The sequence below is a fragment of the Telopea speciosissima genome, chromosome 8 (assembly GCF_018873765.1).
Source record: "Telopea speciosissima isolate NSW1024214 ecotype Mountain lineage chromosome 8, Tspe_v1, whole genome shotgun sequence".
NCBI lineage: Eukaryota > Viridiplantae > Streptophyta > Magnoliopsida > Proteales > Proteaceae > Telopea > Telopea speciosissima.
In genome coordinates this window covers 3,411,773-3,435,757 of record NC_057923.1, presented here as the reverse complement: position 1 = coordinate 3,435,757, position 23,985 = coordinate 3,411,773, and the positions used below count along the sequence as shown (strand labels likewise).

At 40.2% G+C, this 23,985-nt stretch overlaps 1 protein-coding gene across 4 annotated transcripts; it reads right to left on the bottom strand.

Moving 5' to 3' along the window:
* Positions 1–3,651: 3,651 nt before the first annotated feature.
* LOC122670781 lies at positions 3,652–21,212 on the bottom strand. 4 transcript variants are annotated; one of them, XM_043867766.1, is made up of 12 exons: positions 20,788–21,212; positions 19,132–19,194; positions 18,815–18,909; positions 16,947–17,810; positions 16,724–16,823; positions 16,426–16,590; positions 15,366–16,232; positions 14,483–15,267; positions 12,859–14,386; positions 12,708–12,780; positions 4,617–4,768; positions 3,653–4,020 (listed from the first exon to the last, which is right to left on the bottom strand). In XM_043867766.1, the coding sequence occupies exons 1-12, from the start codon at positions 20,861–20,863 to the stop codon at positions 3,677–3,679; spliced, it is 5,112 nt and encodes a 1,703-aa protein (XP_043723701.1). In that variant the 5' UTR covers positions 20,864–21,212; the 3' UTR covers positions 3,653–3,676. The 4 variants fall into 4 exon arrangements, with proteins under 4 accessions (XP_043723699.1, XP_043723701.1, XP_043723698.1 ...); XM_043867764.1 differs by having other exon boundaries at positions 3,652–4,017; positions 12,859–15,267; XM_043867763.1 differs by having other exon boundaries at positions 12,859–15,267.
* Between the last annotated feature and the right edge of the window lie 2,773 nt (positions 21,213–23,985).

The following is a 23,985-nucleotide window of genomic DNA, read 5'->3' as shown; positions in this document are numbered from 1 at the left end:
GTGTGTGGGTTTAAACCCAGTATTTGATGCATCACAAAAGATTTTATTCTGAAGGATTCTTCACAAGGAGAAACGAACACACAGTAGTACACTCGGTGGTTGCAGAGCGACCGACGCAAACGACGACTTTCTCATTCCGGCTATTTTTTATAGGGATTTAGATATGGTCATTCGCCTTTATCTTGCAGAGCTCTACGGAGAAGAGGATGCCAGAATAGATTTGGCTGCGACAAGTTCGTCGGAGAAGAAGAAGCCGGTAGTTGCATACTGACGAGTTCGATTTGGGGCTCGTATGTGATATCGCCTTTTAGGGGGTTGGTTCATGTTATCGAACCAAAACGGGTTGCCTACATGTTTAGGTTGGTCACCGGTTTAATGGCATCCACTCATTAAAGTCGGCCAGTTTGAATTTAACCATTAGATGCCCCCAAATCCACGTGGTGCTCCCAAAGGGCTGGGCAGGACGAAGGTCGCCAGAACCATAGCCAGAGACCAAAGGGAAGGGTTTCAAGGTCTGCCAAAGCCTGGGCCCTAGGAGGAGTAAAAACGAATTTTTATCCTATGCAGTAATTGAACGGTGACTACTACATCATGCGGCAGCTGTAGAGGCCATGTGCACCATGTGGGATCCGTTGTGTCACATGGTCTCTATTACGCCGCACAACGCAATACTGTATCGTGCAGTTACGGGAGAGAGTGTTGGGGAGAAACTATGGATATTGTCCTTCTCTGGTTTAATAGTGTTGGTGTAGGAATCATGATTTTAGTGCACGGTATAGAATCGGATACGGTCATTTTCAAAATCGATACATGATATGGTATCAGTATAAATTGGCCATATCGGACAAGATTACTTGTGATTTTTTTTTACCATTTATTTGTAACTCTATTCTCCAATGGTAGGGAAACAAATCTCATCTCATCATGGTTAGGCAAAATCTTTGCTTTGTGTGATTATTGTTTGTGATTTCCATTATTTCTTACATTGTTATAGTTTTGTTTTCTATATAGAGTACTCTTCTCCTTAAAAGTTAGAGAAAATTATTTGGACACTCCTATACTATGGCCTAATTACTTAGTCTCCCCAATGTTTGAATTAATTACTTGAACACCCCCTACAGGTTACCATTTCTTTCAAGTAAGTCATGTTCGATAGTTTAGTGATGATATCATCAGTTAAATTTTTTGTAATGCCTAAACTACCTTTAAAGGGTAGTGAAGTGACCCTTTTGCCCTCTTCCTCCTCCTTCCTACAACCCAATTTCATATTCAAACCCTAATCGATTTCAGAAAAAAAATCTCTTTTCTTAAACAAATTTCAAATCAAAATAACCCAAAACCCTTAATCGATTTCAGATTTAAACCCTAATAAATCTCTTTCATGGCCGATTCAAGTACAAAAAAAATTAAAATTTGAGACCCGCTGCTTGTTCCTCTGTTCATAAAGATAAAAACTTGATTTCTGATTAAGTATTTTCGCTGCCCTCATGGTTCTCTAAAATCTCTGTATATAGTCACATAAGGGAACATGTCTATCTACAGTCTTGGTAGCTGTCCCCTCCATTTCAAAATCCTTCGCTTGTCTTTCCTTCTAAAACTCCCAAAGATATGGGGAAAAAGCCATAAGATAGATATGTCCACAACTAAACTGTCCTGTAAATACAGTTAAATCTAGAAAGTTAGTCGTAAACAATCAAATGATATTGGTGCCAGTGGAAAGTTATTTAATCACTTCTTCAATCAATCTAATATCATGCAATTTGAGCATGTAATGGTCAATTATGGGTTTGTGATGGAAATTACTTTGCTTCCTTATTTAATTGTCCATTTTGACCTGGTGTCTTGATCTCCCCCCCTCCCCCTCAATTTGAGAGAGAATGGAACCAAGCTAAAACGCCCACATACCCTTGAATCTGGTTGTGAAAATCTTTCGTTTCCCTTACTTCCATATGCACCAACATACGGCAAATAGAGTCAGCCTTCAGAGTTATGTCCTCTGCCACTTGGGATATGATAGCTTTACAGATCTTTGAACCAGCCTTCCGTTCACAGGCTGAAGATAGTGTGGTAGTTTGATTTTGTCCATTCTAAGATTATTGCTGCAATGTTGTACATCGATTTACCTTTACAAATGGACTGTTGAGTTCCACCAATTGAAAATTTTGACCTCTACAAATGGACTGAGATTATTGCTGAAGAAGTGGATTATTGCTGTGAGATGAACTGAGATTATTACTCCACCCCTACTCCCTCTAGGGTTCATCCAATTGAAAGAAAAAAAAAACAGAAGAAGAAGAGCAAAGAGGGCAAGAAACCGAGAATCCCTCTCAATGTACCCATCATGCGTTGATGGTGACGGTGGTGAGGTTCGGTCCTCCCTCTACAACTAAACTGTAGTTGCAGGAAGGAGGAGGGTAAATTGGTCATTTAACTTCATAAATTTCAGTTAAATAACTCATAAGGGTAAAATGAACATTTGCATTTAAACACTAACAGTAGACTAACACCGTCAAGTTTCGAGGGGTGTCAAGTAATTGTTTCAAATGTTGGTAATCGTAAGCAAAATGGCCATAGTACAGGGGGTGTCCAACTATGTTTATGGGAGGTGGATGTCCTGGCAGCGTGACCGCTGTGCCAACACAAGACCAAATGGGAGCATCCAAACAAAGGGTGGGGAGATCATTTCACAGCACCCTAGGTCTTGGCGTAAGGGAACGGCGTTGGACAAACTTTTTACCTGTACCTTTGCATTGCCAAGGTGATAGTTTCAACTTCGCCAATAAGAGAATTAATTCTTCCTTCTCTACTAACTACAGTATGTCTAGACCTGGCCTAGAAATTGCGAACAAGAACTTTGTCCGAGGGCTTAGTTCCTGTATCCAAACACAAGATATACAGAAATGACCGCTCTCCCCCATGAAAGGCGGAAACCCCACCACTGTCAATGCTTCCCCGTGCTCCCATTGGCCCCTCTCCCAGACAAAAAAAACATCCTCCCCCTAAAAAAATTTAGCTAAATATGCCAATCCCTATCACTGTTGTCTTGGTTGGGAGCAAGGACACGGGACTAGGCGAGCCTGCAAAAAATATCAGATTTATCTCTCCAGTGCTTCACCGCTATTCCTCTCCCTCACCCCCCCCCCTCCCCTTTCCTTTTTGGGCTTTTGGCAGATAGGGAGGGAGACGAGTGAAAGTGATCAACTGAGTAAAACTTTCAGTAAGTAAATTCCCAAACATTCGACTACAAAGAACTTCATCTTCTGACCACAAAAAATCAGATAAATCCTGACATAATAACGTAGTGTGTCAAATCAAAGATCAACCTCCAGATATAACAGCGAAAAATTCACTAATGATTCAAAATTCAAACCTAGTCTACATCCGAGTGCAATAATACCCAAATAAGTAAAAGAAATAGGTGGTTTATGATGATCATTTACTTCATTACTTAATTCCACTACAAAAAAAAATTATTGACATATATCTATACAAAGTTTCTCCCCAAACTACAATATTCACCCTCTTACTGGGGCTCCCTTGATTTCCAAAATTGAATCAGGCGACCTATCGTCTGACATGAAAGATAAAGGGGAATGCAAACAAATGAAAGAATACTCTCTCTGCCCACACTGTACACGAGAAATGCAAACCTGTACAGTTTGATGGGTTAAAAAAATTACAGTAAATCGTCAAGGCGTTGAATCTCGCCCATCATGATTCGATTGCTGGAGACTTTGAAACCAAGGAGAGCAGGATCAATTTGCCTCCCTTTCTTCCCTTTCTTTTTACTACTCCGGCTCCCTTGTGTGTTATCAGATGACTCTGAGGCTCCAGCCATAATATCAGCCTCTGTCAGCACTGGCTTCTTCACAGAGCTTTTAAGCATATCTATAAATGAGGTATCCGACACATCAGCATCACTGCAAGATGATGTCCTCCGAAATCGCACATCTTTCTTCCCCGAAGCAGGAGTTTCAGAAGCCTGGCTTGCCAGATTCCCTCCAGATTCCCGTCTCCCTTCTGAATCACATACAAGTAGAGGAGTTACAAACACAAGCATTACTAAGGGCCAATGGGAAACAAATGCAAATTAGGAGGGGGGGGGAGGAATTTAAGAAATACTATACCCCATGAAGGCTCCATCCGGTTTCATGAGAAGGGAAACAAGGGCAATACAATAAATTAAGAAAAACGAAAACTTCTAGAGTCATGATTGTGGAAGAAACTTAAAATGTTAGCAAGCATGGTAATTGACTTGACCTGTCATATTTTTCCTTTCAAATAAAAGTAATTTGTTGTGAAGTAAAGTAAATTTTATTAGGCTGTTCATACCATCAGGAGAAGCAATATTCATCCAATTTTTCCCTTTCATGGATGGGTCAGAGGCTCAACTAAAAGGAAAGTAATTTGTCGAAAAGTAAAGCAGATTTAATTATTATATTTCTCAGTTTTGGTATTAGAAAAGTTATTAATTTTATTTCCCTTCACTTTACTTCCAACCAGGTGAGGCCAATGGCAATTTTATTTAGCAATAGTGCAATAACCAAAACCCTTGCAACAGTGATTGGCATGAATTGTTCCCACAGATAAACCAAAGTTAACTAGGCTGTCCATACCATCAGGAGGAGCAATAGTCATCAGATTTTTCCCTTTCATGGATGGGGCAGAGGCTAGTTCCGACAATGCTTCATGGGATGACAGAACACGTGAGACAGGTGGACGTTTTGGCAACGAATTATCCATCCCTCTTGATAGCATGGATGATACCCTGTCAGACAACAAAAATGCATTTAAGAAACATTGGCAGTTAAAACACAAATGCATTTCAGAAAAATTTAACAGACATCCGTAAAATATATGCTAATTCAATTATAAAAGAGTAAAGCTGCCATGACACACTCAACTCCTTCCAGGACACTTAACTTTGGTATTACTTTATGTCTCTATTATCTGACATATTTTTATTTATGCAGACATTTGATATAATTTACAACGCTAAATTTAACAGCTATCTGTACAGACACCATCAGCTCTATTGTTACAAGTACTGGATAGTTCCATAAAATTTACGCTAATTCAATTATAAAAGAGAAAAGCTGCCATGACAAACTCAACTCCTTCCAGGACACTTAACTTTGGTATTACTTTATGTTTCTATTATCTGACATATTTTTATTTATGCAGACCTTTGATATAATTTATGGTTCTTATTTCTCATAAACATAAATGAAAATAAACAAGAATTCATAAACAGCTGAAGAGCTGTTTATGATTTATCAGCACAACAAATGTTTTATTTCTTTTATGCGCTAGCAGTTAATGAGCACGAGCTCGTAACAGCTTAAATCAAGGGCAATTCGGTCATTCACAGTACTCTAAAAAGAATCCTATCAAAACCATCTTCCATCCTCCTTCCCAATTCTACTGTTGAGAAGAAAACGTATTAGAACGGCAACTCCTAAACGAAAATCAGGTATCCTTCTCTCACTGTCATCTCACCCTCTTCCGTTCATCACTCTCTCCATCTCCGACGAAGACGAGAAACAGTTGCAATTTCAGAAATTGGTCTAATGTCCTGTCAGACTGTCACAGACCCACCCATCAACCTTCCCCATCACTGCAACCCTTGCAAGACCAAGCCCACCACCACCGACATGGAGGAGGATCAATTCTTTTTGTTTAACCAATGTTTTGATACAAACAATTCACTCCAGGCCCCCCACCAGTGTTCTTGAATGATCAAAGGGATTTATGAAGAAGTAACATATGATGGTTAAAAAACATCGCAGGTCCCAGCTACATTTTGCATGATGAATCTGCTGGCAACAAATTAACGAAGGATGATTTTACTGAGTTTCATCTTAAAGCTTGGTTCTGCATTCGTTTGTCACAAAGACCCCCGCTGAGAGGGTCAATCATAACAATGGTGCATCACACACACACACATAGACATAACATATGACAGTTAAAAAACATAGCAAGTCCTAGCTACGTTTTGCATGATGAATGTCGAAGGATGATTTTACTGGGTTTTATCTTAAAGCTACACACACACACAACATATGACGGTTAAAAAGCATTGCAGGTCCCAGCTACATTTTGCATGATGAATCTGGAAGGATGATTTTACTGGGTTTCATCTTAAAGCTTGGTTCTGCATTTTGCTTGATGAATCTGCTGGCAACAAATTAATGAAGGATGATTTTACTGGTTTCATCTTAAAGCTTGGTTCTGCATTTGTTTGCCACAAAGACCCCCCCGCTGGGAGGGCCAGTCATAACAATGATGCATCACACACACACAAACAGGAAGAGAGAGGCATTACCATTCTACTACAGATGTGAGGACTACCTCTGATCTCTCACAAGTCACAACCATCAGATTGGAATAACCATTTTAGTTTAAGTTTCAGGGTTACAAATTTTATACTGCACATAGGCATTACCAAATCTATTTCTCATTCTATAATCTATTCTGTCTAGTAGTAACCAAACAATTATTATTTATGGCCCATTACTTATTCTCATAAATGATTTCTCATAAAAAGGTCATACATAGAAATTATACCAAAGATAGCCTTGAATGACGCGAAATTATACCAAAGATGGCCTTAAATGATTTGATTATTGTAATCCATACATTAACATTACGGCCAACAAACCCTCTTCTAGTTGCTCAAGTGACAGATTCCCACCTAGATCAAGCCAATGCTAACAAGGACACAGAAAGATCCCATTAAATACGATCTCCGTGAGAGTTTTAGTTATAGATCCAAACAGAGGATTATTGGATGCAATTTTAGGATCATGTACTAGTTGAACTTCTAACTGATTCAGATTATACTTATTTGCTCATTATCTTCTTATGATATTTTTTTTTTTTTTTTACCTGGGACCTGGGACAGCCCCTGAGATTTTATTAAAAATTAAACCAAAATAGGGATGAATACAATGGGGGGGGGGGGGGGTTGGGACATTCCTGCCTAACCCCAAGCCCAATCAAGAACAATCAAAACAAGACAAAGCACTCGAACACTCAAAGCAAAAGCTCACTCCCAAACCCAAACAGAGACAAAGTTACACTCTTAACACTGGAAGACCACTAGCATCTAATGTAGTCCTAGGTAGGAGAAGTCCCACTAGGAGCCAGGAGAATAGGATCATCTAACAAGGCTGGCCGATTGGGACAGCTTAGGCTAATTAGGGCAGAAATTAGGGTTAGGGTTGAATAAAGGTAATGGGGTTTATGAGGTTTCAATATATAGGTCTAGGAGGCTTTAATGGCATATAAATATTAGGGTTTGGACGGGTTCTAAAATTCTGCAATCCTGGGCAGAATCAAGTTGCAGGTTTTAGGTTTAATGGAGTGGGGGAATGGAGGGGTTGTAGTGGAGACTAAGGGCTAGGTTTAAAGGCAAATGTAGGGAGAGGTGTGGGGGATATAGGCTGGAAGTAGGATTCGAAATTGATGGCTAAATCTGGAGTTATGAGGGAGTCCGAGTTGAGGAAGGAGTTGCAGGTTTAATGGAGATTAGGGCTTGATGGATGGAGTGGAATGTGGATTAGGTCTAAGGGAAGATAAAGGCTGGTAGAAGAAGGTTTAAAAACAAATAGCAGGTTCACACTTACTGAATTTGAAGAGATCTTCAATGGCAGCATCTTTGAAGATGAACAATGGGGTCTCCCGATCTACAAGATGCAAGGAGATAAGTAGCAGCCCTCCCGATCTTCACGATGCAAGGAGTCGATTGGAGATCCACCAATCCCTTCACCTTGATATTACTCACAAGGCAACCTTGATATCACTCACAAGGCACACTCACGATGGAGCAAAGGCAGCAAGCATAAAGCTGAATTTTTATTAATCAAAATTCGTATGTAATGCTGGCCTCCCTTACAAACTTATATAGAAGACTCAAAAATAGACTTAGACACTAAAAAGGAATGGCCTAACCCTATCCCTAACCTATTAGGTAACTTAAACTGACTAGGAAACTAGAATACTAAAGGAAATAGACTCAAAACATGACTGTACTTATAGAGTCCTAATCCAACCCAACCTACAGCACATGACCACTTAACCAAGTCACATGATCACTTAAATTGAACCAATTGGATGCAACCAATTTGAACCGGTTCAATTAAAAAACATAAAAACAAACTAAGTATTGGGCTAATCCCGTATGCAACCTATATACCCATATTTTAGGCCCCATAAAAGTGGTCTAATACATTAGAAACCCATGGGATCAAAGGCCCAACATGTATGTAACCCAACCCTAGACTTATTCCCAATGAAACAAGCCCTAGTTGGTGACGAATCTGCATCAGCATCCTTGGGAGAAATCCGCCGAAGATCTTGAGGTAAACTAGTTACTCCATGAAACAGCGAGTCAGACGCCAACTCACAAGCCAGATTTGCAAGGTAGTCCACTGCCCTATTACCTTTACGGTATGTGAAAGAAATCATTGGTTGAAGGGAGTCAATCAACTCCAAAACTTCCTAAAACCAGCACCATCCGTTTAAAAAACCACATTTTCTTTTTGAAATGCAAAGAATTGTAGCTGCAAAGTCAGTGTTGACATGGAACTCCCTAAACCCCAAACTCGAGCACAGCTTTAGCCCATAACTCAACGCCCTAAGCTCAGCAATGGAATTGGTGCAATCTCCATAGAAGTTGGCAAAGGCAGCAATAACTCCCTCCTTATTCCTGATGATACCCCCGCCCCCTCCTTTCCCAGGGTTGCCTTTGCATGCACCATCCACGTTGAGTTTAATAGATGAGAAAGGAGGACACCAAAACACCGGGACCGACGCTTTAAATACTCTGGGAGGGTGAGAAATACCATAAAATTGCAGAACCAACTTTTCCCTAAAGGAAGGGGACTTCACAAGTGAAGAATAAAAAGGAAGCTCTTTAACCCAATTCCTAATTACCTCCACCAGGCAGCTCGCTGAACGAGCTTTTTCCTCGTGTCTACGATTATTCCTTTCTTTCTATAATTCCCATATTATGAAAGAGGGAAGCAATCCAAAAACCACACCACACAAGCTATTAACCTGAGCATGGCTATGCCAAAATAATATCCTGCTTCGCACATCCTGCAACGGGACAATCTCCAATTCACATAGCCTAAAGAAAAAACTCCAAACTTTGGACGTTGTACCACCTTCCACCAGACAGTGATTCGTCGATTCACACTTGGGAGGCCCACAACACTGACATTTCAAAGCTAATGGCACCCCCATCTTCACCCCAAAAAACATTTTTTTAGGGATGGCGTAATGTAGTCCTAGGTTAGTAGGAATCCAACTAGAAGCCAATAACCAGGATGTGCAATGAACAAAGTAGTTCGAATAGGTCAAAATAGATGCTTTTGGTTAAATTAGGGTTGGGGTTTAATGGAATCTACAGCTTGATGGTAGGGCTAGGTCAAGTTGATGTTGGGGAATCTTACAGTGAAGGTTACATTAAGTTTTGATGGATGGAAGTAGGTCAGAATGAATCGGCAGCGAGCTACTGGTCAGGGTTTTGGGTTTCTAAAAAATGGAAAAGAGAGGTATTTACGGTTTAGGATGGTCAACTTGGGATGGGACTTGGATCGAGTGTCCCTTAGTATGAGAGGACAACTCGATCAGGTTGTGGTGTGATTTGGATGGCTGGTTTGGACTGGGCAGGATTTAGGTCTTGGGAAACTTGAAAATAAAAGGGGGAATTCAAGGATTTGGGCTATGAGAGGATTGCAATAAGAATGGTTGGAGTTGGGGATGATTCAAACTTACTGTTGTTGCAGAATTTGCTTGGCAGCAGCTTGTTTGATTGTAAAACTTTATACAAAACCAGAACTTGAATAAAAGCTTCAAAAGGACCACCTGGGCCTCACACCGCAAGGTGTCGATTGGATCAAACACCAATCCCACCAGCCTTGATCAAACACAAGACAAAACTCCAATGTAGAAGACAAGTTGCAGAGCTGCTTAGATAAATTTTCAAATAGTGAGATGTAAGGTAACCCTTCCCCTCCCCCCTCCCTGATTTTATCTTATTCATAATGGCCAAAGGCCTACTCCTAACCAGCCTAGGAGAAGGAATGACTGCTCCCCCCCCTAGCCAAGCTCTATTACAATTCAAATAAAAGGTCATGTGACTAACTTAAGTTGGTCACATGACTACTAAGGATCTGTATGGTAACTTTCAAAAAAATCGATTATGGAGGCAAACTTGATATAGATTATGTATGTGTTGTCCGATCCGTTTTTGTGATTTTTTTAAATGGGCTGGGTGCTATAATAAATTCTGGTAGGATTTTGAAAAACACCAAAATCACTTTTCTCATTTCTCAGAATTGGTTCTACGAAATCCCAGTGAAACAACTTGTGCTTAAGTTACGAGGGGCATTTGATGGAATTTACCATCAACACATAAAACATAATCCTAACGACCATTTCTTCGTTGCAATCATACAAAAACAGACGAGAGCCGTCCTCTGCAACTCTCTACTTCGCGCAAAGGAGTATGTCTGGGTCTTCTCTAGAATAGCATTGCTAGGGTTCGATCGACCTCCTCCTTGCGACCTCTGCTCCACCGTCTTCTTCTTCTTGTGACCATTATCAGAAACTTTCCTCCACTGTCGACGACTCCTCTTGCCACCGTCTTCTTGTGACCTTTGCTCCACCGTCAACGACGATCAACAACTCTGCTCCACCTCACTTTGGCAGGTACAGTGTCTCCTCCTTTTCGGTTTATTTCTTAGATCTGATTAGATCTTCTCTCCGTTGCTTCCTTTTCTTTTCTCCTTCATTGATTTGTTGTTTATTTTTTTATATTTTTTTAAAATGGAAAACCATACATGTTTCTGTTTCTCTGTAATAGCATAAACAATTTTTTACTAGGTTTACCATACAGCATTTGTTGGCACAGAATTACTCCAACAATCCAGAAACAGAAAAACCGATTCTGACTCGGTTAAACCCCCAAAACCCTAAATTTCCAGATTCAGCAATTCTAACCATCAAAACCCTTCCCAATTTGGATCGAACCTTCCCCTCCCTATTTAGTAAACTCGATCCCAAGCCCAGCCATTAGATCCCATTAAAAACCCTAGTTTTGATTGTTTTTCCCTAATTCTAAAACCCGAAACCCTAACCCTAATTCTGCAGAAATCTTGAATTGATCCAAATCCAATTATTTTTATCCCATAATGACCCCCTAGACCTGCCTATTAAAACCATATAAAACCCATTCCCAAATTCCCATCCTAAACCCTAAAATTTACCCTAAACAACCCCTAATCAGCCCCAAACAGTAGGCTTAGCCAGAACTGGATTCTATTTGGCTCCTAGTAGAATTATGTCCTATTCTAGGACTACATTAACTTGGTATCAGAGCCATGGATGAACATGGCAATCCGGTGCTGCCACAACCACTCGACCCTATGGCAGCAGTGTTAGAGATGTTGAAAAAATTTACTGCAGATCAGAAGATTACAACTGATGCACTCATGACTGGATTGCAACACTTGGAAGGACAGAGAATCCCTCATGATAGGGACAGCAACCTGCCCATAGAAGAAGACAGGTACCAGCCCCATTCAGTGATACAGAGACTGCCTAACAGAGATGGGAGCCCTAGAGATGATTACAGGGGATATAGAGATGGACACTTAGGTAACAAGGACAGATTAAGGACTGACCGAGATGACAGGAATTATAGAGATTATTATAGAGATCGTCGCGATAGACCTAGATATGCCCGTGAACCTTCTCAGGAACACAGAGATCACCACCAAGGCTACAGAGACGGAGATAGAGAAGACCAGGACAGAGACAGAGGTCGGCAGCCTACTTTTGAAGAGTATATGAGGTCCTACATCACTGGAGACCAGGGCACTAATCGGCGCTATACAGGCAACCAAAAAGTGAAGCTTGAGCTGAAAGAATTTGATGGCAACTCTGAACCCCAGGTATTTTATGATTGGCTTGCTGCAATAGAAGATTATTTTGACTGCTATGATCTATCTAAAGAAGGGAAAATGAAGTTAGTCCGTCTAAACTTGTCGGACCAGCACGTGAGAGGTGTGTATCAATACAAAAATATTAATTCAGCACTTATCCAGCAAAAAATATTAATTGTGCTCAACGTTATCTAAACACAATTAAGATAGTACAAGGAGATATGAACAACTAGGAACCATCCATAGAAGTGAAGAACGCAAAAAAAAAATTCACGAATAAAAGAAGTGAGGCTCCAAGCATAAAGCTTTACCAAGATACTGATATGCACAATATACATCTTTATTCTATACTTTTAGTTGGTTCAATTTGGATACTCTCAATTTATCCTTCATGATCTATTTTACTTGAGTACCTTGTTCTGTCATACATGAGTACATATCAAAAAGCATTACTTCTGAAACCACAATACCAAGTACCACTACGACTAAAAGACTACCCAAAAGAACACCTAAGAATACAGACAATGTCTGCATGATAGAAACAAGTAAAACGCTTCAAGCATGACACTTCACCCAAGTCAAATGTGGGAGGGTCAAAGACAATAACATGCAACTCATTAGTCATTCACAATGGCAATAATACGCGCCTTGAAAACATCATGCAGCTAACTTAAAGTGATTTCTTTACCATTATAAACAAAGGATTCACTGAGGTATCCATGAAAGCAACGAAGCACATTGATGAGTCCCTACCTGTCCTTAGCCATCTCTTCACCATATGTGCTATCCAGTCCCATCTCATAGTTGTAGTGCCCCACATTTCCACCTGCAACATTTATAAATACTGTCACCAACATGAGCAAAATAGAAATCTAATGAAGAAGAGTATGCTCAACAAACCTACCAGCAGTACCAAGTAAAGTATGTCTGATACGGGGGTTCATCGGCATATCTGCATGATCTACTGAAGCCACTCCTGCTTGCTCAGCCATGCTTTCTTGAACCTCTGAGGCCAACTTGTTAGTTGCAACCTTACTTTTGGACAAGCGCTTCTTCCCCTTCTTCCCATCCTTAGTTTCTGATAAGTCCCTATCTACAGATGATTTACCAGTCATGTTAGAGTCTACATACGACTGAGAACCCTCAATCAAGCCGGGAAGAAGCTGCTCATCTTCAATCAAAGCTCCAGAATTAGTTCTAATGGACAATCTTTCACCACTTTCCCGACCACGAGACTGCTCATCAATACCCACATCTACCAACCGATCCTGCAGTAAGTTCCCTAAATTAGAGCCACTAGACCCCTCCACAAAAGAACTGCTAAGATCAGGCTGTGGCTCCTTGAGGAAATTGAATGGATTATCCAAAGAGCCTGTGTTAGAAAACAGCCAAGAGGGTTCTCTTCTTTCAAGTGATGCAGGAACACCATCACCCATTTCTACAGACTGGGTAGAATGAAGACCTAGCTTCGGATGCAAGTCCAACATCAACCGTTTTGAATTGTTATCAATTACTTCAGCTGATACCCATGAACCAGGGCCTTCAGAAATCATATTAAATTCTGATTCTCTTTTTTTCTGCACTGCTTCAAGATGCATTTGCTGAATCCTGGCTTCCCTCCAACTATGTGCTGCCTGCTCATTGCTCTCTGACCAGTGGTTCTCTATCACATCTGAAGGTGAAGCATGAAACTGGTTTGCAACTTGTGGGTGATGAGGGTGAACACCAGAAGAAAATGAACTCACTTGATTGCCTGAGTGCATATAGCTGAGTCGTTCCTGCAAGTCTTGAGCACGGGCCAAAGCATTAACAACATCCAAGTTCATTCCAGGAGTCCCAACAGGCATAGACGCTGACCTCTCAAATTGCAGTGAGCTGGGTTCATAAAGCCCTCGCTGCATTCGTTCTTGTACTCCAAGATTCCGTTCAAGATGGCCTAGTTGCTCCTCAAAGGAGGAAGGCCTCGGCTGTCGCTGGTAAAAATCCAACAGACCAAAACCTGCAGACTGAGGATGGTGAGGACTGGGGGTGTTTCTAACAAAATGACCAGTTTCATCCACCGACCAGACCCCATCAAGGCGCCCCTCCTCTTCCATCCCAGTATGCTGCCTTGATGCCAAAGAGAACTGTCTTGCCTGCAGCTGCTCTTGCTGAAGAAGCAGCTGTTGTTCCAAAGAAAGCATTTGCCCCGGCTTCGCACGTGATAGAACCTCCAGTATATCATTATGTTCTCTCTGTTGGCTCTGGCCAAATTTCGTTTGTATGAGCTGTTCAAGAGATAAATCCAGATGCCTGGGAAGAGGATGGGAATGCTGTTGCATTTCATGTAAAAGGTGCTGCCTGAACAAATCCTGATCGAGCATGTTGTTACCTCTGACAGGATCCACACGTGACTGTGCAAAGCCTGGATCATACATTTGATGATGCAGCAACTGCCGAGCTTGAGACTGTTGCTGCTGCAATTGCATTTGTTGGGGATGAAGGTGCTGGTGTTGTTGCTGTTGCTGTTGCAACTGCTGATGCTGCAACTGTTCGAGAAGCAACTGTCGAGCTTGAGACTGTTTCTGCTGGTGCTGCTGCAATTGCATTTGTTGGGGATGAAGGTGCTGTTGCTGTTGCAACTGCTGTTGCCGCTGCAATTGCTGTTGTTGCTGCTGCTGCTGGAGAAACTGTCGCTGCAGTTGAAGCTTCAAAAGATGTTCCAAATCAGGCATTGCAGACTGTTGGTGGCGAACAGGATTCCTGTTCTGAGATAGACCAGAACCTGGTACCTGCTCTAGAACTGATGGATTCAAGTGCAGCGCAGGATGAGACAGTATATTTTGCGGCTGAAGTGGTTGCTTTTGTAACTGTTGTGAAATCAAGTGCTCAGCTAGATCAAAGTGATTGGATTCTTGATCCAGGTGTGATAATTTATGTACATGGGCGTTTGAAATTGTATTTCTTCTGTAGCCATCAGACCATGAATCCCCAACAAGGGGGAAATCAACCACTGCACCAAATGAACTCTGTTTATTACTCGCAGAAGGTGCATCTCTTCCACCAAGAGGATTCAGAAGGTGGCTCGGGTCACTAACACTGGAAGACATATTTGATGATTGTGTACGCCCCAGATGATTGTCATCAAGCTCAGACCACAACAAGCCAAAAGGATGCACTGTACCATCCTGGTGAATCGGCATTGTATCTTGCACCGATTCATTTGAAAGAAAAGGTTGGCTGGCAGTATTTGGCAACATATCACGAATGTTAGCAGAAGGTTTTGCAATAGGGTTTCCACTACTGCTCCCGGGCCTTCCAGGAAACAAAAGTTCTGCAGAAAACAAAAAGGAAAAATTATCGTGTCTACAAAAAGTGATACATAAGAAGCAGAGAGAGCAGGGAAATAAACATAAGAAACATATAACCAACCCTCATCTTGTGCAACAAAATCATGAAAGCTTTCACTCTCAGAATAATGAGGTTCCGGTGGATTATCACGTTTAGAAATTATCGAGTGAATATGGTGACCAGGAAGACCTTCAAATTCAGAAGACATCCAGCTCTGGTCATCTATGCCAACTGAACCAACAAGAGCAGGGACAGAAGCAGGAGCAGGAGCAGTAACAGGAGCAGGGGGTGCAGGAACAGACACAGGAACAGGAGCAGTTATAACAGAACTCACACTGCCCTCGATAGCATCAGAAGGCTCAAGCTGAATAGCAACATTGGAACTAGAAAAGGAACCTACTTTGGTCTTCAAATGTGGCATGACTTCCCCAAGTTCTTGAAAAGGTGTTCCTTCAGGAGAATCTGACAGACAGACTGGTAAGTCTGCCCCAAAAAAGCCTTGCTCAAACCAAGATATGATATCAACACCCAGAAATGGTCCTTGGATCTCTCCTTGAGGATCACAGTAGTATAAACTTAATTCTTCAGGGGAGACACCCCTTTCTAAAAGGTTTTCATCATCATTGCTCTTCAAATATTGTTTATGACTACTAGAAGCTGGAGGGACAGAAGACAGATCAAAAAGAGAACTTGAATCATCAGGAAGCTTGCTACTGATATCAAAACTAGAAGCTGGCCTGATGCCTCCTAAACTAGGGTACTTGGGGAAAGCTGAATCCTCTAATTGCTGATTTTCACCACTTTTGGAATCACTGCGAGCACCACCAAAACCTCCAGCAGTGAAAACATCATTAATCCTTGGAACTCCAAGAGTCAAGTCATCAGGCTGTGTCCCACCCTTCCCAGCCAGAACATCATTTTCACCTTTCTCCAGACAAAGATCTCTTTCTGCAGGAAAATACATAAAACATAAAAAACAAAACATCATTTTCACCTTTATTATGACAAGGATCTCTTTATCCAGTAAAAGTACATAATACCCCTTTCAACGGAATAACAAACAACATAACTGAGCTAGCTCCATATCAAACTAGATGACAACATTCTAATAGATCAAAAGATGCCAGGTATTTCTCCTCACCATAAAAAACAGAAATTTGTGAAGCATAACCATCCAAGGAGCCAGCAGCATTTCCCTGACGAGGATCATTGATTGCAGCAGTTGCAATGCATTCATTGGACTCAATGGCACGAATAGAAGGTGCTTTTTCTTGCTTGCTCTCAGTTGATGTAACGAGTCCATGACCTGAAAGAAAAGGGAAAGGAGACGAACAACATTACTATTTTTTTTTTTCATGAAACACACCAACACCACTAATTGATCAGAGAGACTGATCCATTAATCAGCCACCCCAGGTGAACTTGATAAACTACATTACCTGTCAAATTTTCATTTGATCTTTCCATCTTGTCTCGAGATGAATTATATACAACTCCACTGCTGGTGATTTTTCCTTTCCAAATCTCATTAAGGACAGCCTGGCCACATCATATGATTCAATAAAACAAAAGGAAAAATCAGACCAATTATAGAGAACAAAGATATATTACATAAAAATTTCAAAAGTGAAGTCAGTGTCGACAAGCCCATCAAATGTATACCTCTTCTTCCTCATCAGGTGTAACAAAGGACAATGGCTCAACAGGGCTTTCCTGAGTTATTGTGGCTACTTCTTCAGACCCATCGGGTCGTGCAGCAAAGGATGGAACAAGCTTTTGTTTACGGTAAATGTCAAGAAGCTTCCCCCTGGGATAACAGAACATATATGCTGAGAGGCCAAATTTCCCATGCATATTTTCATTCTTATCTAAAGGAGCACCAATAGGACCTGCAGAGGGAGGCCTAATAAGTGAAAGACTTCCGATGAGGTTTGACCTCCCTCGTCCTGGAGCAAATCCCACATTGGAACCCTCCACTCGCCCTCTCTCCAACCCAAATCCTGGTGCAGCACGGTACACAGTTGAGCCACTAGAATGAACTTCTAACCGGTGACGTGGCCTCCATTTGTCACGAGAATCAGTTTCGCGCTCAGGAGCTGCACGATTGATGCCAACGAAAGATTGCTTGTCATTATGGGCATCTTCCTTCTCAACTTCCATCTTCTTGTCAGCTCGAGAATCCTTCTCTTTGTCATCTGGACCCCACCTTGATGACCATTTGCTGTCTCGTCGTGTTTCATGCGCAGAACTACGATTATTTACATCATGCCACCTATCAGAGGAAGGCAAATTTCTAGCCTCTTCACGGACTGAAACATTGTCAACACGGCGATCTTCTTTTCTTCGGTCTCTTCTACCTAGTAATCCAGTTTCTCTCTCCTCCTCACGCCAACGGCGCGTGCTTTCAATCTCCGTTGCAGCCCTCCTCCAATCTTTTTTTTCCTGAGATCCATCTAAACGCCAACCCTCTTTCTGAATTGGATCTGTGGAGCTTCCATGAGGCACAGAATTTTGTGCCCGTACATCCTATCAGACACAAAATAAAAATTATGATTTAACTGAACAAAACAACTAACTAATAATGTCTAAGAAGCTGTATTAGCAAAGCAAGATCACAACAAAAGAAACCCCAACCAAGTATTAAAATAGCACGGTGGTGAGTTACAAAATAAATCATTAATATTAAATCCATTCTACACCTATCTAAAAAGAATATTATTTTCCTCTTCTTTTTTTTTTTTTTGGGGGGGGGGGGGGGGAGAAAAAGTGAAGGGGGCAAACACAAAAACATGAACCAGCCAATTATCCATCTAGATGTATATTCATTGACTAACAAAAAATTAAAAAATAATTTCATCCAAATATCTATATCCATGGCATTTATAATCAGAAGCATCCATTCCTCATCAGAAGCTCACATGCCATAGCAACAAGACACCACAAAAACATAAATTAAAGAACAACTTACCATTTCCCTTCGTCAATTCTTGGACTTCTTATACATTCATGTAATAGAATCCATAGGATGACCAAAACACAAAAATAAAGTTGAAGTGTTGAACAATTTGGCCTTTAGTAATTTTGGTAGAATCCCGACTTCCCTTAATAATCAATACCAATATTGTAACTAGAAACTGAAACAAGCCGCTGCCTCCGGAAATAAATCTATGAACAAATAAATTAAAAGAAGATTCAACCGCATGGTAATGAGAATCCTCAAAATGTATCTAGCAGAGGCTTCATCGTAATGTCTCTATCACTGGCCACACCTCAACGATGGATGACCAAAATTATTTTTCTATAGACCTACAGATATAATAAGAATACAGATAAATCCACAGGAAGCCTTTGTTGACTATGAACCTGCAAACTGCCATGTCAATGCTGGTTGACAAAGAATGAATATAATTCAGTGGGATATAGCTTCACTTCTACAAGTTATTATGGTTTGAACATCTGCTGGCTAATTTTTTCAGATATTAAGAACAAAAAAGTAGGTATCTAACTGAAAGACAGCTAGAGTCTTTTACCCCTGGTGCACCAGAAAAAACTGATTTAGTCTCGCTTGGTTTGGCATAGAGCCATTGGGGAGACAAAGGTATGCTACTCTCTGATGTTGCTTGATCTGCAGCATATACCAACGAAGAACCAAATAGATTAGTAAGAATTTCCACAAGGCACAAGCAGACAAAGGGAACAGGACATCCCCCATAAGGACAACAGATATGAATCGAGTAAAGAGACATCAACTTTAATAATTTAAACAAAAATCATGAGAGAAATAAATTGACCGTAGAAAAAGAGAACTTCTTTAAGATTAATTATTATGAGAAGAGAAAAGACCTACCTTTTGACTCATCAAGAAACCCCATAAGCATCTTTCCCTCATCATTCCCTAATGAGACTTCCTCTAACATGAAACGGAATAAATGATAAAAGTTAGGATATCCACCCACAATCTCAATACAAAGTTCACTTCACAGCATAGTATACAGTAACAATCAATTAGAGTGTGATCAGACCAAGGATAGGGAAACAAAAAGAAGGCTTGCAACGAAGCACAGAAAGATACACCACCAGAGTGTTGAATCAGAAATATTAAATTTCTTGAAATCTAACAATCACAATCTAAAAGCAAAATGGGAAAGTATAAATCTAAAACAAGGGCAAGAGAGCCAAGCTAATACACTAAACGTTCTGGAACACACAATTATCGATAATAACTAAGGAAATGCAACAGATACCACACAAGACAAAAGAAATGGCAACGAAGCACAGAAAGACACACCACCAGAGTGTTGAATCAGAAATATTAACCTTCTTGAAATCTAACAATTACAATCTAAAAGCAAAATGGGAAAGTATAAATCTAAAACAAGGGCAAGTGCGCCAAGCTATTACACTAAACCTTCTGGAACATACAATTATTGATAATAACTAAGGAAATGCAACAGATACCACACAAGACAAAAAAAAAATAATGGCATAGAAGAACAATAATTCAAAAGGAGGGGAATCCTTAAGAACATATTGCTACTAATTTTCTAGGCTTAGAAGATGAAACGGCCTCCACCTTAAAAGAGAATTAACTTCGTGAACCAATAAGAGCTTCTTCTCCATACACAGAAAAGTTTCCAAGTTGCACAGACATCACAGTCAATATTTTTGCACAACATATGATGATAAAGTTTTTCCATACTACATGGTACTAAAGTTTTAGTGTTTTACAGAACATTCATTCATTATCCCCAGGCAACACTCACACCCCCCCCTAACAAAAACCCAAACAAAAAAAAAGGCAACAAATATTGTGTTTGAGAAACTAAGGACAACGTCAGCAATGCACTGTTTCCATTACAGTTCCGTAACATCATGTGAAGTAATTTTTTCTATATTATTAACTGTGAATCAATTATACTGTAAGAAAGTTTCTGAAAAGCAGAGAGAACAAGAAATTACATTGCAGAGAGAGCACAACAATCAATCCGATACTCTACACACAAAAACAAAAGAAAGCAGGATATTACACAATATTCAACCATAGTATCCAATAGCCCAAGTGCACTGAATTTGCCATCTGACAACCGAAAGTCTGAACTACAAACATGCAGCTAAAGTTCTCGATCTGCAGTATCACTTGAAACAGAAAGCGAGGAATACATATATCAATATAGTTGTGAATCCCTAGTATTGAAACTAGAGTTGAATAGCGGAAACAAATCAAACCTAGCACTTGATAACCAAATATACTCACTAAAACCCTACCCAGCGACACGAATAGAGCACATAAATCAGATGCCAAGAAAAACAAAAACAAGTGCAACAACGGCATAGAATCAGAGAATCCCTCGTCAAACCCAGAAGTCACAGATTTCCAATACTTCGGATCGGGCAAAAAAACGTCACAGAACAGTAACTTCGCATCAAACTAAAGCATTATCAGATCAAAGAATCATATTCCAACAAAGGAAATGCCGAATACGAATTCAAGAACCAAAAGTACCTTTACTGTTCCACGGCACATCAACCGTTTTCAAGGAGAGAAGATCTTCCGGTAGATCAAACTTGCCTCCGGCCATCGCAACAGATAAAGGTCAAAAATCAAAGAAAAGAAATCGAAATGGAAGGAAGATTCGAATAGAATATCAGGAAACACAAAGATGCAACGAGCGCGATTGGAAACAGAACCCGACGGGAGTAGAGAACTCAAAAGAGAATTTCACAGGACGCAAAGAAAAATCGGAGAGATCGAAAATGGAGGTTTTCAAGGTTTCAGGGGTACTAGGGCATCGAAACATTAATGGACATATAGGAATTGGGGAGAGATAGATACGAAGGAGAGAGAGCAAGCATGAAGAGAGGAACAAAAGGGTGAGGGTTTGGGCTGTCTGAGACTCGGAACAGCGAAATGGAGTATGAATTTTAGAGAGCTTAAAATAAATAATTTTAATTAAATAACAACACGGAAACGGTCTTTTGTTAATTCTAATGTAAGTTTTCCAGTATTATTGTGCTCCTTATCCTTTGATTTTTTTTTGGTAAAGACTCATTATCCTTTGATACAGCACTTAATAGTAGAACTTTGTATAAAAAATATCTCATATTTTAATTTTTAACCACCCCCCACCCCCAAAAAAATAAAAATTCTCAGTGTTATTATTTGAGAGCCCACTTCCTACCTGAGGAGTTCAAACTTTTTTTTGGTAGAGTACTTGAGGAGTTCATACACGCCAGACACATATGACTTTAGGGGTGTCAATTCCAGGCCTGGTCCAGCAGACCCGATCGAGCCCGATCGTTAAAAAATGAATCGGATCGATCGGACAACTAAACTTGTGGTGCTTGCGGTCGTTCTCGGCGTACAGGCTTGCACCTTCAGGTGCCCGACCGACTTGACCACTTATTACCCCAACCGAAGCCCGTCCCCCTTGCCCCGTTTAAGCCCGATCCCTTTACCCCGATGTGTATTTTTTAATCTACCCCCCACCTTAGTTAGTAAATTCACGTATCATATGCGTATTATATGCGTCCCCATATTTTTAAACATATAATACTCCCGTCCCCGTATTTTCCCATATTTTTATTAAAAAAATATGTTTTTTAATCGATCGAGTATTATACTCATATAATATGCGTATTTTACATTTTTATTTTTTTTTTAAATTACCCAAAATATTAGAATTTAGGGAAACGATTTCACTTTCCCTTTCATCCCTTTCGATTTGCGTTGAACATCCAACCGTAGCAGGCAACAGTAGCCGCCCTCCATCTCCAATCATCTTCGCCATCTCCGTTCAACAAAGCGGCACTTAAGTCTTGTACTCTTCTCTTGTTTCTCTGGTCTTTGAACTTTGATGGTGGTAGTGAAGCAAATGAATCTGGTGTGATATTGGCGAGAACGGCTCAATCTCTATTCTATTTTATTCTTGTTTTTCTGTCTCTTGTAGCTAATGTGTACAGTGGAGATCCATATCTGGAACTCTCCCTCTTGTCTTGTGTTGGTTAATTAGTGGGAACTCATCCCCCTTCACAATAACACATCTGGTTAAAAATATATGATTATCTCATTGTAGATAGAAAGAAATGTAATGTTGGAAGAATGATTTAATGATAAGGTAATCAACTTGCTCATGTCATTTTCAGACAATCTACATTCATTTCTTGTAGATTATTGATATTTTGGTATGTTAAATGATAATCTTAGAGATGTTATATAGCATATTATATTATTGTGTTTATTTTAGTTAATAAAATCATGATATTATTTTGTTTATTAGGTGGTGAATGCATGTTATATAATGAATATATGTCCCTTTTTTTAAAAGTATTATTGCCGTCTATGCCATACTATACCCGTATTAAACGCGTACCGTATTATTACCGTATGCATTTTATGAAGTCGGATTTTTGAACAGTATTATTACCGTCTAGTCCGTTTAATTGCCATACGTATCCGTTCCCGTTCAATTGCCGTTCCCGAACTTACTAACTAAGCCCCGCACAAATCTACAAATGTGTTGGCCCAAACCCCATAGTCCCAAACCTAAAGAGGGCTAACCAGTCTAACTCTAACTCCCTAGTCCCTAAGTGGCTAAGTGCCTCTACCTTCACGCAATCACGATTCATGCCCACGGCTTCCACTTTCAAGTTTCAACTTTCTAACTTTTAAAGTTTAAACTTCAGTTTCTCCTCCACCGCTGCAATAACCCTAAATCAGTAAATCCTTAAGTCCCTTCACCCCTTCACGGTTGCAACCTCCACCATTGCAAGAGTGTAACCTGCAACTCATGGCTCTAAGTAGCACCGCTGCCACCGCACCATGGTAAACGAAGGCTGCAGCACCTAATCGGCCGCTGCTGCAACCCAAAGTCCCAAATGGCCAAACCAGTGAGAATGGACTCTTAGGAATCGATGACAGAAACTTGGTATATATTAGAACTGAATTAATATCAAGTTATTTGGTAACATATCTAAAAATGTATTCTGAAACTAGATTCGGAAAACCAAATCTGAATATTGAGATCTGCAAGAAGTATGGTACCAATAGGAATTCTAAATCAATTGGAAAAAATCATTTTTTTTAAACAAATAGTCAAACTATAACCTTAAACTTAATCAGAGTTGGAATTGATAAGAATAGCGTAGACTGATTAGTATTAATTCTGAAAACAGAAACTTAAGAATAGAAAGAGAGAACACTGACCGTTTAGAGTTAAATAGGTCATTAGTCCATTTCAAACCCGTTTAGCCCGAATAAGACTATCCCGATTAAAGATCGAACACTGATCGACTAAAATGAAACCGTACCATGCCTACCCAAGGCAAACCCGAATGCCTAAACAGTCGAATACAGTGCAGCCTATAAAATTGGTGAGGTTCGTCTAAGCCCGACCAAGACCGACAGAACCCAACCGGTTGACACCCCTATATGACTTAAATGCCAATCATTGCAACGTGGCAAATAAAGTGGGACTACAATTTTTATTGATTAGTGTACCCCAATTACCCTGCTCTCAGAGTCCCAGTAAGGCTGTAAATTGGTTTGATTTCGGTTTTTGTTTTTTGTTTTTTGTTTTTTTTAAATAGTACGATATAATACAAATCACAATCGATTTAAAAAACAAAACAAAAAAAGGAAATTTTCCAGGACATCCTCTATAAGTATACTATATATCATGAAACCCAAAAAAATGACAATATA

Bases quoted from the DNA above. Each gene is read 5' to 3' on its own strand.
- LOC122670781 (XM_043867763.1), bottom strand. From the start codon at position 20,863: ATGGCCGGAGGCAAGTTTGATCTACCGGAAGATCTTCTCTCCTTGAAA. The intron at 16,824-16,946 runs GTATACATTTGA...TGATGTGGCCAG, and splicing joins CACCTGATGAGGAAGAAGAG to GCTGTCCTTAATGAGATTTG. The intron at 15,268-15,365 runs GTTGGTTATATG...TGTTTTCTGCAG, and splicing joins TTTTGTTGCACAAGATGAGG to AACTTTTGTTTCCTGGAAGG.